The sequence below is a fragment of the Eschrichtius robustus genome, chromosome X (assembly GCF_028021215.1).
Source record: "Eschrichtius robustus isolate mEscRob2 chromosome X, mEscRob2.pri, whole genome shotgun sequence".
Classification (NCBI taxonomy): domain Eukaryota; kingdom Metazoa; phylum Chordata; class Mammalia; order Artiodactyla; family Eschrichtiidae; genus Eschrichtius; species Eschrichtius robustus.
The window spans coordinates 104,469,464-104,484,859 of record NC_090845.1 but is presented as its reverse complement, the minus strand read 5'-3'; the positions used below and the strand labels follow the sequence as shown (position 1 = coordinate 104,484,859).

The window sequence follows — 15,396 nt, the reverse complement described above, 5'->3', positions numbered from 1 at the left end:
TCATACTATTACCTAACATACAATGCTTTCCCCATTTTTCTCTATCCACCTATGCAAATCTCTCCCAATTTTCAAAGCCTAACACAAGTTCTACCTCCTCCCGAAAAATTTTCTCTCCTATTCCAGGCAACAGTGCTCTCACAATTGCTCTATGTCCCCCTTCCTCCTCCAAACTCCCTGTAGTACTTAAGGTCTATTCTAGTCTACAAACATCAATACCTCATGTATCATCCCTTCTTATATATATGTATCTTTTCTGTGAGGTTGTAAAGTCATCAAAAATAGGAACTATATCAAACTTTTCTTTGGATTGCTTAAGGTATCAATAGATATGCTGTTATACACAATAAGCACTCAATAACCCATGTACATCCACATCATAGAATATTACTTAACGACAAAAAGGAATAAACCATTGACACATGCAACAACTTGGATGGATCTCAATCATTTGAGCCAACCTCAAAAGGTCACACACTATATGATTCCATTTATAGGACATTCTCAAATGACAAAATTATTGAGATGGAAAACAGATTAGTGGCTGGCTGCCTGGGGTTAGGGATGATGTGGGGAGGTGGTGGGTGTGGCTTTATAAAGGAAGCTCTCTGTGGTGATAAACTAGATCTCATCTGGATTGTGGTGGTGGTTATACAAACATACACATGTAATAAAATGACACAGAACTATACACTCACACTGTACCACCGTCAAATTCTTGGTTTTGATATTGTACTATAATTAAGACATAACCACTGGGGAAAGTGGGTGAAGGATAACAGGACTTCTCTGTACTATCTTTGCAGCTTTCTGTGACTCTATAATTATTTCAAAATAAAAAGTAAAAAAGAACTATATCCAACTTCATATTTATTTACTAAATATGTACATTTTGTATCTAATTTTATTCAAGTTAAGGACAATCTATAATTACTGAGATAAAATAAATTCCCCAAACCTATTTGTTATAACCTAAAAATATCTTAAGATCTAAGTGGCTTTTAAAATCTACAAGCATAAACAGCAATAGTCTCTGGATAGGAGGACTGGGAAGTGGAAGGTGAAGAATGGGAGGGAAGCTACATTTTCAACCATCTTCTTTTCTCACTGAGTGAATTTTAACCATGTCCATGAGTTGTTTTTTAAAATGGTTTTATTAAATAGTTAATATAAAAGAATTTTTATAAAATATAAGGAATAAAGAATTATGATATAACCTTTCTTAAGTACTCAGTTTAAGAAAAAGAACAGTATTACTATTAGCTTTCAAGTCTCTTGTATGTCCTTCTCCATTTCCATTACATTCTTTCCCCCTCAGAGATGACTGATATCCTAAACTTTGTGTTTATCATTCCCTTGCTGTTCTTTATAGTTTTACTATGCTTGTGTCTCTGAACAATATATTCTCTAGTTTTGCATGCTTTTGGACTTAATATAAATGGAATCTTACTACATGTATTTTCCTGTGACTAGTTTTATTTCCCCCACTCAACACCATGGTGCTGAAATTCATCCATGTTATTGTGTATAACTAATTCATTCATAGCCACTGCTACAGAATATTCCATATGAATACACCACAATTTATCAAACAGATCAATATCCAATGTGTATAAACAGAAGGTAGGGACACTGAAACTGAAAAAAAAATACAGCATGTTTGAGATTATACATACACATGTACTGACGTACACACAAACACAACCATACACAAACATACACATATAGTATATATTCTATTTGATGTAAATAGTTCTGTTTGGTGATATTCTTGTATTTAAAATGGTTCTCATTGGCATAATGTCTCAATATCAAACTTCTTTGCTTGAATATAAGGCTAAGATTGATTTTTATATATAATTATGATACCAATACATGTGCCCATAAGAAGTATACAAGTGTTTTGGTTACTCCATATTTCTGTCATGCAAGTATTACTTTTTCAATTAAAAACACACACACACACACAAATACAAGTATTTTATAGTGTTCTTTTATTCTAAAAATTATAAACCAAATAAAAATTAGCAGAAATCTAAAAAATACTTATAGTCCCTTCCTTACAGTACAATATTTATTTAGGTATTTCTAAAGTACCTAATCACACCTAGAGTAAGATACAATGATAATAGTACTTAGCAAAAAATAAGTAATAGCAAGCAAAAGCAGAAAACGAAGAATTACATAAAAGAGAAAAATGAATGAAAAGTGTATACAATTTGTAGAAATATACTTATCACTTTCAGAAAGCACAACTCACCTTTAATGTTGAAATCACAACCTTTCCTGGAGACCTGTTCAGAAATAAAAGCAAGAAAGTGTTGAATAGTGGAAATGAGAAGGGAAATACTTCTACACACTCATTAAAGACAAGCCCATATTTTAAAAAACATTTACAGAAGATATAGAAACCATAAAAAAGTAAAGAAGAAAATTAAAGTGACCCATAGTCTTACAACCAAGAGATTTGAGTTTGTATCTTTTGTCTTCCTAGATATATAACACTATAATTAGCATTAATGTGAATAAAATTTTGTACTCTTCCATGATAAATTGCTTTAAAATAAATTTCTCTAGAAGTGGAATTGCAGGTCAAAAGTATACACACTTTTCAGCATTTTGAGAAACTCTCAAATTGCTCTCCAGAACAGTTGTACCAATTTAAATACACTCCCATTGCTCTGAGTCCCTGTTTCTTAATAGCCTTGCCAAAAATGAGTGTTATTTTTAAATGTTTACAAATTTGATAGGCAAAATATATCTTATTGCTGTCTTAATTTGTGCTTCTTTGATTTACAGTATGGATGAAAAGTTTCATGTGCATTAGACATTTACGTTACTTTTAAAGAGAGATAACCTATTTTTGTTTGCAGCTCTTTTTTTTTTTTTAAACTGGAGCAAAACTCTGAAATACAGAGTGCTCTAGATACAATAATTTTAAAAAGTAACTTTTCACCAATTATTTTCACACCCCCCCTTACATTTTTCTTCAAATAGGAACAATTTGATATCTGCTTCAAAGCACAAAGGAGAGACATACCCTTACAGCCGCTTATCAGGGTTATGCAGTAAGAAGCTTTTAAATGATTCATATGCCATTCCTAAATTTTTTAAATGCAGTGATCACAGATGATACAACTTTGTGTTGAAAGGCGCCTTCAAGATCATCTAGTCATAGAGCCTCTTTTTACAGATAAAGAAACCAAGGTGCTGAGAGATTAAGTGACTTTCCCCAAAGTCACAAATGAAGTTGGGGGCAGAACCAAGAGAAGCATCGAGTCCTACTACCATGCTCTTCATGTGCCAAATTCAGTAATCCTTGACCTCTAATCAAAACAGTGTGATAAAAAAATTACTTTTGCCATTCAACAGAAAATCAACCCCTTTATTCAGCAAACATTTATGGAACATCTACTATGTACCAGGGACTAGAGATAGGAAGATGATTAAGACACAATCCCAGTTTAGGGGTTTTTAAAAGCTTGTTTAAAAAACAAAAAAGGTAGCTGTATAAAATAGTGCCTGCCCACTTAATTGCAGTGCCTGGACGATATAATTTCATGTTAATAAAGGACAATTTCCAGGAATGAAAATTTTTATATCCCCAATTACTTGGTTTCCCTGGCAAACATATACTGCTCTGTAACAAAATCCTGTTTATCCGGAGGTGATTAGGACCAAGGTTATTCCAATTTTAAAAAAAGGAATAAATATTTCACAAAAAGGATGTGTAAAATAATACAAGTACAATCAAAACAATAACAAAAATTTAAAAAACAAAAACAAAAAACCTTGAAGAGGCTCAAATTTCCATGTGGCACATATTCTGAATGTCAATCAAGAAAAAAAAAAATCACCTGCCACAGAGGTGTAGCGACAAGAGGAAGTAAGATTTTTTTCAAAAAACTTAAGCCCCATATGAGGTAGAGAAGGCAAGAAAAAGAAAATCTGCCTTCCCCATGACTCCCACTTTGAGAAATCTGATCAGGTTTTTTAGCTGTCCAAAAAACAGAATAGGGCGCCACATTTATCTCTTGTATGTAACCGGTTTCATAAAGAGCTGATTATTCACAGGATCTAAGTTATAGACCAACTGTTGACACACATGGAAATAGTCCAGATTGGTTCTGGTGGGGCTTTACATATAGCTGTGTACAAACTATAAAGAGTAATTTATTACTTCCTTTTGAGAGCCAAGGGAATGCAGTGAAAAGAACATGTGCAGATAGACCTTGTTTGAATACCGGTTCTGCCATTTACCCTGTGTGTGATCTTGATCAATTCATTTAATTTATCCAAGCCTCAATCTCCTCCTTTGGAAAAGGGGTAAAAACATCTACACTTCATAGGACTACTATAAGGATTAAGTGAGAGAGCACATGGGGCACACACAATAAGCTGTAGTTTCCTCAGCAGCTTTGAATTGCTCCATTGAAACTCACAAATAATGAGTGCACCAAGTTTCTCCAAGGGACTTTGTCAGTAGTGGGAAGCCTGAGACCAATTCCTGGATACAGAAAAGATACCCTACAGCCCATAAAGCTCCAGGCTATTTAACAACAGGGAACATGAAAAACACCAGATTATACTGAGCTGGTGATTAAAATGGGATCCTGCTTGCATTTTGTGATGTCATTAAACAAAAAACTAATAACAAAAGCCACTCATGTTCAAAACATAATTTAAATGTTACAAAGTTGTTAAGGTCTTGGTAGGTAGTAAAACATTTCATAGCTTCCTCAAGTCTGATTAAGCCTAAAATTGTCTTTAACAGGGTAGTCTGTAAGACTGGAATTTTTTGTGATACATTTTTTCATCCATTTATAGAACATTAGCATCTAGTAAAAAGTGAAAGCATATTTATAATTTGCAAAGTTGGCTAAAATGACTTGTATCATGTGCCAAAATGAGAAAACAACAATTCATTTCACCATAATAAACAGTAAATCATTATTTAGTATTCCCACAGGAAACGTTCTTAATAGGGGCCTTGTAATAATAATTATACAATGGCCATCATTTATTAATAAGCATGTGCCAAAAATGTGCTAAGACTTGACTTGCTTTTGCTTCTTTAGTCCTCACAACTTTCCAATGAGGTAGTTATATTACCTTCCCTATTTTACACAACAAAAAAACTTGAGGCTTGGGTCAGATGAGGTAATTTAAATTGCACTGCTAGTAAATAACTGGGCCAGAATGTGACCCTAGGCAGTCTGGCTCTAGGGTCTACTCTCTCAACTACATTGCAATATTGCCTCTTTTCTGTGTAAGGTCTTAAAAGATGACGGTTATGAGAATATTCTATGCGGTGCTATGAATGAACACCAAAGTAAAGGTAATTAGCGCTGCTTCTTGGGTTGTACTAAACTAATTAAGTCAAAGGCTTGAATCCTGATCTGCCTTTAACAACTACAATTAATGCCTAATTGATTTGGCACTGCTAGGAAATAAAATAATGAAATGTTCCATATATAAAACTGCCAGAGGGCTTCCCTGGTGGCGCAGTGGTTGAGAATCTGCCTGCCAATGCAGAGGACACGGGTTCAAGCCCTGGTCTGGGAAGATCCCACATGCCGCGGAGCAACTAAGCCCGTGAGCCACAACTACTGAGCCTGCGCGTCTGGAGCTTGTGCTCCAAAACGGGAGAGGCCGCGACAGTGAGAGGCCCGCGCACTGCAATGAAGAGTGGCCCCCACTTGCCGCAATTGGAGAAAGCCCTCGCACAGAAACGAAGACCCAACACAGCCAAAAATAAATAAATAAATAAATTTATTAAAAAAAAAAAAAAAAAAAAACTGCCAGAGAGATGAAGCTTCTCTTTGAGTGCCAAACTTCTGAAAGTGTTTTAAGTACTTTTGAATTTCAAATTTCAAAAGCAGCTTGTAAATAAGTACATTATAGGCTAAGCCTTGCCGTTTCAGTAATCTTTCCCTTGAAAATACCTTCTTAAACAAAGGATATACAATTTTCCCTTTCTTACTGACTCAGAGTAATTATCATGCTCAAATACTACACTATATTTTAATACAGTAATGCCCTCCACGGACCCTAAGGTACAGGGGATTTATTTGCCTTCACACTACAGGACCCTAGGCTACTATGCTTGGAATGTCTGTGTTTTAAAGTTTTGCATCTCCCTCCTCAATAGAAGTGGTCACTTCTTACAGTTGGCCATGTGCCTGCCTTTAAAAGCTTTCTTCCCCCTTCCCTTCTAATTTTTGCTTCTAGTCTGCATCGAGCTGGGAAACCCGGTCTTTAAAAATGGAATTATATGGTAAAGGAAGAATCCAGAGCTTCTGAGGGTCTCCCCAGACAACCACTCAACTCTTCTCCGTAACTCAGTCTCTAACTTCAAAGTAGAGATAATAACATTATACTATTTCAGAGTGATTATGTGCCTAAAGAAAATAGCTATTCATGTTGGAGTTTGGGGACAGGAGAAATAGGGGACTAGGTCAAGAAAATTAAGTTCTACTCTTGGCTTTCCCAACCAACTAGCTGCAAGACCTTTAAGCAAGGGTTTTCAGAGTTTCTTTAATTTTAGGAAAGTTTATTTTAAGACCCTTCATTAGTTTGGGAGTGAAGATGTAATTTTTATACCATGATTAATGATCTAAATTTTATACCTCTGACTTCCCTTAAATTTGAGATATATTATAGGAAACATGGACATAATCCAGCGCACACACACACATCCAGAAATGTCCGGTAATACTCTGATACATCTAGTTTACTAGAAAAATATTCTTTCAAAATTTTCTGTAGATACTAAATATTAGATTCCTCCTGTTCAAAGGTTAAAGTCAGTAATTTTTCCCATAAAAAGCCCAAATTTTTCCCATAAAAAGCACATAAAATAACTTTTATTACACCCCACACAAGTGAGAGATCTTTAACAAAACTGAAGTTAACAGGTAGATATATTTAAGTATTGGTAGTTTATCTCACTTTAACAAAACCTTTACAAACCAAAATGAGAACTTCAAAAGTTCAATTTTCATTTCAAAAGTTTTTATTATAGGATATTTTTAAATCAAATATTTTTGACACATTTAAATATGATTAACAAAGCTTCACTGAAATAAGAAATGTGCTTCTTACAAAGCTGAACAAAAATATAACTTTGATGGGAGAAACTTCCTTCATCACCTAATAGCATAAAAAAAAAAAACCTTCAACATATTCATACTAATTAAAAATGCAGTAAATCTTTGATTTTGCAGCATAGTTTCTGAAATTGAAGACAATGTCTATCAATGGTATTATTAAACTTAAACATGAAAAACAATTTCTGAAACAGCTCCAAAATAAAGTCTAAGTTAAACAAGTATTGGTATTCTACTAAAAAACAAACAAACAAACAAACAAACAAAAACCCACATGGCTTATAGATCAAATACTTATTTTTAGTGTGGCTTGCACTCAGGTTTTGAATATAAAAGCGATTTTAAGGTTAGTATTTCAGCAACTTATACAGATAGAATATTTTAATTCATTATATCCTGTTTTCTGTAAGAAAGTTATTTTCATGCACTCGCTATGTTGAGTTTATACTAACGAACCTCATGTTTGAGTATAAAATAATGTGTGACTGAAGCTTTCTCCGGTCCCTGTCCATTTAGCATTTTAATTATAGTAGTTTTCCTTTTGCATCTAGGGTATTTGTGTTCAGTACCAATGTGCTTTAGTATCTACACAACATTCATTATTTTTAAAATGTTACATGGCATCAAAACATTGCTCTGGTCACTTTGCAGGGCAGTATAGGAATTATTTTTTCTTTTATAAACTCTGACCTGACCCAGTGATAACTTTCAGACACCTAAGGTAAAATTTCATTAGAATAATAAGGTCATTACTTCCAAAGGTAGGTGCTAATCACTGGGATTTGGATCTGATGACAATTATTACAACTTATCCAAAAGTTGCTCAGTAAGTTTCCGTAGGAAGCAAAATGTCAAATCCTTTATAAACTCTGACATAATAATACTGCATTCAATACAATTTCAGTGAAAGGTAAAAATATGCAAGCGATGCAACATTTTATTAATAACCCTCTTAGCTTGATTTTGGAACTTGCTAAACCTGACTCTCTAATTTAGTAATATTGAGAACAGTATTCATTTACTTAATAGAAATAAAATCAATCCAACAGAAGATGCATAGCAGTAGGCTATTTTTAAGAGATTTTGATTCAGCATAACTGTGGGTTTTCTGTCACAGGTGTTAGAAGTGAGCATACTACCTAATGATGTTACCTAGTGTTAAAAAGAAATTTACAGCTAATTCTTTACAAAGTCCTAAAAGGATTCTTAAAAAATCAGTAGGAAGGGAAGAATATATATATTTTTCATGTTTGAAGGAAGTAAGAATCATTTAGACCAACTATGTCATTTTACATGTGAGGAAAATAAGGCCAAAGAAGGTTAAATTAATCCATTCATTCAACATTTACCTACTGCTTACCTCATACCAGCACAGTGCTAGGCACTGGGTGTAAAGTAGTGAACAAAGCAGACATGGGCCCTGATCTCCTAGAGCTTATGCGAAGATCAAGGGCCTAATAATTAGGCCTAGGACCCAAGTCTCTTTGCTGATTCTAACAACACATGCAGCCTGTCAATTTACCCTAATAAGTCTAATATTCTTTCCTGGTTTCACATGGGTAGGTAGCTGGTCAAATGAAACTGGCCATTTATTAAAGCCTTACTTATCTAGGAATGCCGCCACAAATTCCCCAGGGAAGGCCTGGGGAGGGGGTCCCAAAGACTGAAAGGGCACCACGACACCAATCTCGAAGTAGAAGGGCTCTAAGTTTAGCTACATAGTAAAAGAACATGAGCTGGAATCAGGAGACCTGAGTTTTAGTTCTGAATCTGCTAGTAACAATGTATGTGACCATAAAAAATATTTTGGGGGAGTTTTTCCAACTTTTAATTATAGCTATTTCAAACATGTACAAAATTGGGAGAAAAATATTATGAACCCACATGCACAACATGTTGACCATGGTCAATAGTGATCAATATCAGTATCCCTCCCTCCACTCCCCTGCCAGATTATTTTGAAGCAAATCTCAGGAACTATTTCATTTTTACCCATAAAAATTTCAGTACATATCTAAAACATAACCACAACACTATTATCAAATTTAACAATTCCCTATTATACACAGTCAACATTCATATTTCCCAGATTGTCTCAATTTTTTTTTTTTTTACAGTTGGTCCATTTCAATCAATATCCAAATAAGGTCCATGTGCTATAATCAGTTGATATGTCTCTTTCAATCAGTAGGTTTCCTTTCATTTTTTTTATTTCTTGCAGTTCATGTATTGAGGAACTAGGCTGTTCATTCTGAAGAGGATTTTTAGGGCAGTGAAACTATTGTGTATGATACTATAATGATGGATACATGCCATGAGGCAGTTGTCCAAAACCATAGACTCTACAACACCAAAAGTGAACCCTAAGGTAAACTATGGACTTTGGGTGATTATGGATGTGTCAATGTAGGTTGATCAATTGTAACAAATGTATCACTCTGGTGGGGGACGTTGATAATGGGGGAGGCTATACATGTGTGTGGGGAAGGGGTATATGGGAAATCTCTGTACCTTCCTCTCAATTTTGCTGTGAACCTAAAACTGCTCTTAAAAAAAAGTCTTAAACAAAGATACTAGGTTGTTCATCCCTTAGAATTTCTCATTGTCTGAATTTTGTTGATTGCATCTCCACGGTGACATGTCAAAAGAAGTATTTTAAAGGAGAACATGCAGAAGAGATTGGAGGGATGGAATGGGCATACATCCAAGGAAAAGTATAAAAACCTATAAGAACAGTATCAGAAAGACAGGTGCTAAAAATGTGCGAGGACTTAAAAAAATACCAGAGACAGAGTTTTTCATTATTTTAATTTATATTCAGAACAACAAAAAGAAACTGCAGTCTGCCTATATGTGGATGAATAATATAAAGTAAAAGCCTGCAACAATTCTTTTTTTTTCCAATTAAGATTACTGATTACTGATTAAGATTACCAGAAAGGGAAAAACAAATTATAGAATGAGGAAATTGAATCCCAGAGCATTCAAGGAGATAAAAGTACCTAGCTACTGTAAATGATTTCAGTTCTCCTGTCCCAAATTATATCCCAGCATACTCTGAGAATTTATAGAGTTCAATCTCTAAAACCTCTGAAGAATCAGAGAGATGGAAGAGGATGTTAAGGAAAACTCTGGTAGTCAACACTGGAAAGTAGGTAGATGCTACAAACTATAAACAGATTCACTTGATGTCAATGTCAAGCAAAATTCTTAAACACATTGTGAAATGGTTTAAGGGCCCTAGGCGTGGGGAAAAGATACTCATTTAAGAGTCAGTAAGCACTCACAGAAAGCCAAACATGCAAGATTAACCTAATTTCCTTTTTTGATAGGGTTACTGGCCTAGAATATAAAGGGAATACTGTACACACACAAAAAATCTGGATTTAAGCACTAAATTTTATAATTCTCTCATGATATCCTTTTAGACAACAAAGAGATGTAGGCTAGAATACACTTAGGTGGGTTTGTAACTGGCTGAACATTACTCAAGGTGTGATTAACGGATCAATGAAAAACCATAAGGAAATATTAAATAATTTTTATTGTACTCTATCCTACTTGATGTTCTGTCCCACTTGACATTCGAATGTCTTGAATGAGGAAACTGATGGTATATCTACCAAATTTACAGTTGGCACAAAGTTGGAGGGATAGGGAATATACTGGCTGACAGTATCCAAAAATATTTCAACACATTAGAAGGATGGGCCAAATCTTAACAGAATGTAATGTAATAGGGATAAATGTAAAATGCATGATTGGGGAGATATGACTTAACAACAAATCATGTGAAAACATTTAGGTATTTTTGTTGATTGCTCAGACAGAGTAAAGGCTGTGATATGACTACTGAAAGAGCTACTGTGATCTTAGGCTGAATTAACAGAACTATTATGTACAGGGCAAGGGGAGTGGTAAATTCTACGCTACTTCCCGCTGATAGATAACAGCACGCTTTAGAATATCATGTATCATTGGGATATCACATTTTAAAAGAAACACTGAAAGAACAGAACATATCCAAAAGACAGAAACCAATTTGGTGAATGTTCCAGAAACTGAGTAGAATGATATAAAGAACTAAGGATGGCTAACCCAGAGAAGAGAGAAATGAATGCCTCTTTACCTTTTGGATTTTGGATTTATTTTGGAAAGTACAAGCAGTGAAACTTTGCATATAGGCTAATATTCTTACTGAAGCCTATGTTTTAATTTAACTTTTAAACTGTTATTCTATATTTGATATGTGCAAGAGTATAATGTAGCATAGACATGTAATTATGAAGCACAACAAATAAAATGAACTGTGACTCACTAGGTCACCTGAGAATGAGAACAGCATCAAGACCAGGGCAGCTACTGTCTGCCCTATTCTGCTGCCTTTGCCTTAGAGGGAACCACTAGCCCAGATTTGACTTATTGTTCCCTTACTTTATTTTTAAAATGCCATGTATCTCTAAACAATATATTGTTAAGTTTTGTTATTTCTGAGCTTTGTTTTCAGGAATGCACTTACAAAGAAAAAAAGAGTTGGACTCTTAAAATTAACATTGCACTCAAAAATCTCGGTATTCCTGTCAGTGCAAAGGCGACCCTTGTCACTGCATACTCAGTTGTATTTAAGTCTCACAACTGTGCCCATATCTACTAGTCTCCTTTTGCTTCTCCCCCACCTAGGGTTGCCAGATTTAGCAATGATAAATATAGGCTGCTCAGTTAAATTCCAATTTCAGATAAACAACAAATCTATTTTTAGTATGTTTATCTGAAATTGGGATTTAACTGGGAGTCCTGTATTTTATCTGGCAACTCTACCCTACCCCTAAAATAATTAGGTGGACAACTAATTCTATGATCTGTTCGTGTGTGATAAAGGGACAAAGTGGGAGGAATTGTATGGCCAATGTCATTGTATAAATATTAATCTAAGTATTCAACAGCATTCACCGACTGGGGAAAAAAATTGCACATGTGTGAATTTAGTCAAAGCTTTTCCAGACAATGCATTCAGTGGATATGCCCAAATGCAAATACTGTATATATGCTATTATGTACATTTTTCAAAAACACTCAGTAAAACAGAGTAGTAAGGTCTATTAACAGCTTCATTATTTTGGCTTAGATTGAACCCCTTAAAAAAACAAAACCAAGATGGCTACTGTAACAAACTGATAAATCTCTAGATATGTAAACTGACTTATAACCATTATTTATAAAGATATTTATATCATTTGTCTTCATGTTAAAAATGAAGTTAACCTATATAGGTCAAATAAAGATCAATAGCCAACTTTCTGGATAAATATCAATTAAAATTATGTTGTCATTAAAAATGGATTCGGTTACTGTATTTACAAAGTCATTTTAGGACACTTCACTTTATAAAAGGGATATCAGAAATATTTCAGATACGTTATTTCTTTTTCAATCAAAAAAACTGATGAGCTTTCTACAATATGAGGTAGAACTTGCTTTTCAATTGTCTCAACATCCTCCCACAACCTGAAGCACTAATGGCTCCTCAATTTGAATGGCAGTCAATACAAGTGTGTATTAAGAACCCGTACAGATTAGATTCCCCAAATAGAAGCCAGTTGCATTCCCTTGCCTGTCTTACTGCAAAACCCACATTTTGAAATCAGGTATAAACACGGCTGACTACTATAATAGTCTAACTTGGTTTTTCAGAGCTTCAGCGAGTGGTTTCTCTCCAGGCAATCATTGAATCACCTTTTCCATCTTCATCACTCATGCACTATGGCTTTAGGGTAATCAGTGCTTAAGTCTACTTTAAAAAAGAACACTGAATTTCTGCAGTTTCAAAGAGTCAGATCCCATAAGCCATCCTACCTCTAGTTTCTCACCCTTTAGCTATAGACAGATCCTTCTGTCTTTTGGGTTTGGTGTTTCTCTTACCTCTTACCTGAGGGTTATCTGAAAAACAAACAAACAAACAAACACAACCTGTAAGCCTTCTGAGAACAGGGCGGAAGGAATGTGCAGACTAAACCTACATTTGCCACCTGCTTCATAGTCAACTAAACAACTAGGAACTCAAAGACCCACTACACAAAATATAACAGTGATCTCACATTTAACATTTCCATTTCCAGACTACTCATTATACTGGGTGAAAAGAATATACCAAAACAATTGGGCAACACACAGAAAAATGGACTAACAAGGTCTTCTTTTTTTGTCAGTAAGAGGACTCACTTTTTATTTTAGGTTCTGAGGAAAAAAAGGTGGTTGGCTCTGAAGAAGCCTCTTGTCAGGTTGCAAAATTCCTGACAGACTCCTAAGGAGGTAAAAAAGAGTAATGACATGGAAGGAGGAAGTATAGAGTGAGTCAGCTGGAATAAAGCTGGTGGCTTGGCAATCATCTTTCTTATAGAAGGTGACTACCAAGGGCTTAACAGAGAATTGTCCTATAGCTTGATTTTGTTTTTATCCACCTCTTTTTGCCTTTGCCATCAGGAAACTATAAAAGTAAGATAAGCTTAAGCAGTACATCAACGAACTGAATCAAGCAGAGCAAAGAACAGCTTGCCTGTACAAAGGTTTGGGATTCTAAGGTCCTTGAAGTGAACAGGAGGCGAGCGCAGATAAGGCCTTAGCTAGTCATTAAAATAAGCAGGTAATTAAAGAGTGTTGATTTCTAAAGCCCAGCAAACTGAAATAGGAAGATCTGATGGCAAACTAAGACCAACACAAAACTGCTAAGTCTAAACTAGTAATCAGAAAGGTTCTGGTGCTCACAAAACACTGACATGAAGATTTCTTCCCCCACTTAGGCCAGGCAGGAAAACAACAAAAACAAAGCAAAAATCAAAAACAGAACCAAACCTCAGGTTGAAGAAAAACTAAGAACAGTTCAAATTTAGAGAATAAGATACCGTTTTATTTTTTAAATCTTGCTCCAAGTGCATAATTTTTAAAAATTTGGTATGCAGCATCGTTCATTGGAATTAAAATGTATATACTGATGCGTATACATCATTAATGAATGTATTTATTAATTAGTTACATTGTTATGGCAAGTTTTACTAGATTACATGCTAAGCATAAAACCCCCCCATAGAAGGGGGTTTCCCTTGATACATGGCAATACTGGTTTATTAACAAGATTAACAAAAAATGGAGAATATAGTTATGACAGTTATCTAATAGGGAATTAACTGAATCCTCAACATGTGAATTACTACTTTTATTATCCTTTGAAAGACCATTTTAGGTTTTAAATACTATGAAAGCCAAGAAGCAGAATATGTCTAAAATACCTAATGACTATTTTACCATTGATATTAATAGAAATAGATGGAGAGAAAATTTGGCACAATGGCTCTATGTTTTCTGAATATAGGTTTTGTGGCAACATTTTTAAGTGATCTATAATGAAATCAAAGGAAACTTTATAATGAAATATAATTCTAGTCATATAGAAATTACAAATTTAAAGTAGAACTTAAGCAGCTTTATCTTGTCTAAAATGACAAGCTGATTTTTCAAAGCTGATTTATGTAATTCATGTAGTTTTATGCCATATTCCTGAAAGAATAGCTTGATAATCTATTTATTGACAAAATAAACAGAAAAATATATCAGCTCCCTGGGCCTACTCAAGAATTCTAAACTAAAAACATTCTACCCTGCACGTTTACAACCATTCAATAAATACCCACATTCAAGCAATAACTCCAGGGTAGGGCAGCTATATCACAATGTCCCAATTTGTCCAAGTGGGTTAGATGAAAGTCACATCTATTAATGATTTAAAATAATTTCTAGTAAAATCGCAACAGAAACAGATAACTAAATTTATGACTGTCTGGAAAAGTCAATACTAATGCAATTATGCTAAATCACTTTGTAACTTACTTTTTAAAAAGTAAACAAGATGCTGGGCTACAGGCCACTTTACAGAAGCTTTATCAAGTTAATGTGCTAATATGATTTTGTAAGTTACCTAAAACATCCAATGGTGTACTAATCTTTTTTTTTTAAATTTTATTTATTTATCTTTGGCTGCGTTGGATCTTTGTTGCTGCCTGTGGACTCTCTCTAGTTGTGGCGAGCGGGGGCTACTCTTCGTTGTGGTGCGCGGGCTTCTCATTGCGGTGGCTTCTCTTGATGTGGAGCACGGGCTCTAGGCACGCGGGCTTCAGTAGTTGCAGCACACGGCCCTAGAGCGTGCAGGATTCAGCAGTCGCAGCGTGTGGGCTCAGTAGTTGTGGCGCCTGCGCTGGCTTCAGTAGTTGTGACGCCTGCGCCGGCTTCAGTAGTT

The 15,396-nt window shown here is 34.9% G+C and overlaps 1 protein-coding gene across 1 annotated transcript in view; it reads right to left on the bottom strand.

Moving 5' to 3' along the window:
- The window catches only part of WDR44 (WD repeat domain 44), an 81,798-nt gene that overhangs the window by 55,638 nt on the left and 10,764 nt on the right, over positions 1–15,396 (bottom strand). The window contains exon 2 of the mRNA XM_068533586.1: positions 2,261–2,294. Coding sequence (XP_068389687.1) covers positions 2,261–2,294 — 34 coding nt within the window. The remainder of the gene's footprint in view (positions 1–2,260; positions 2,295–15,396) is intronic.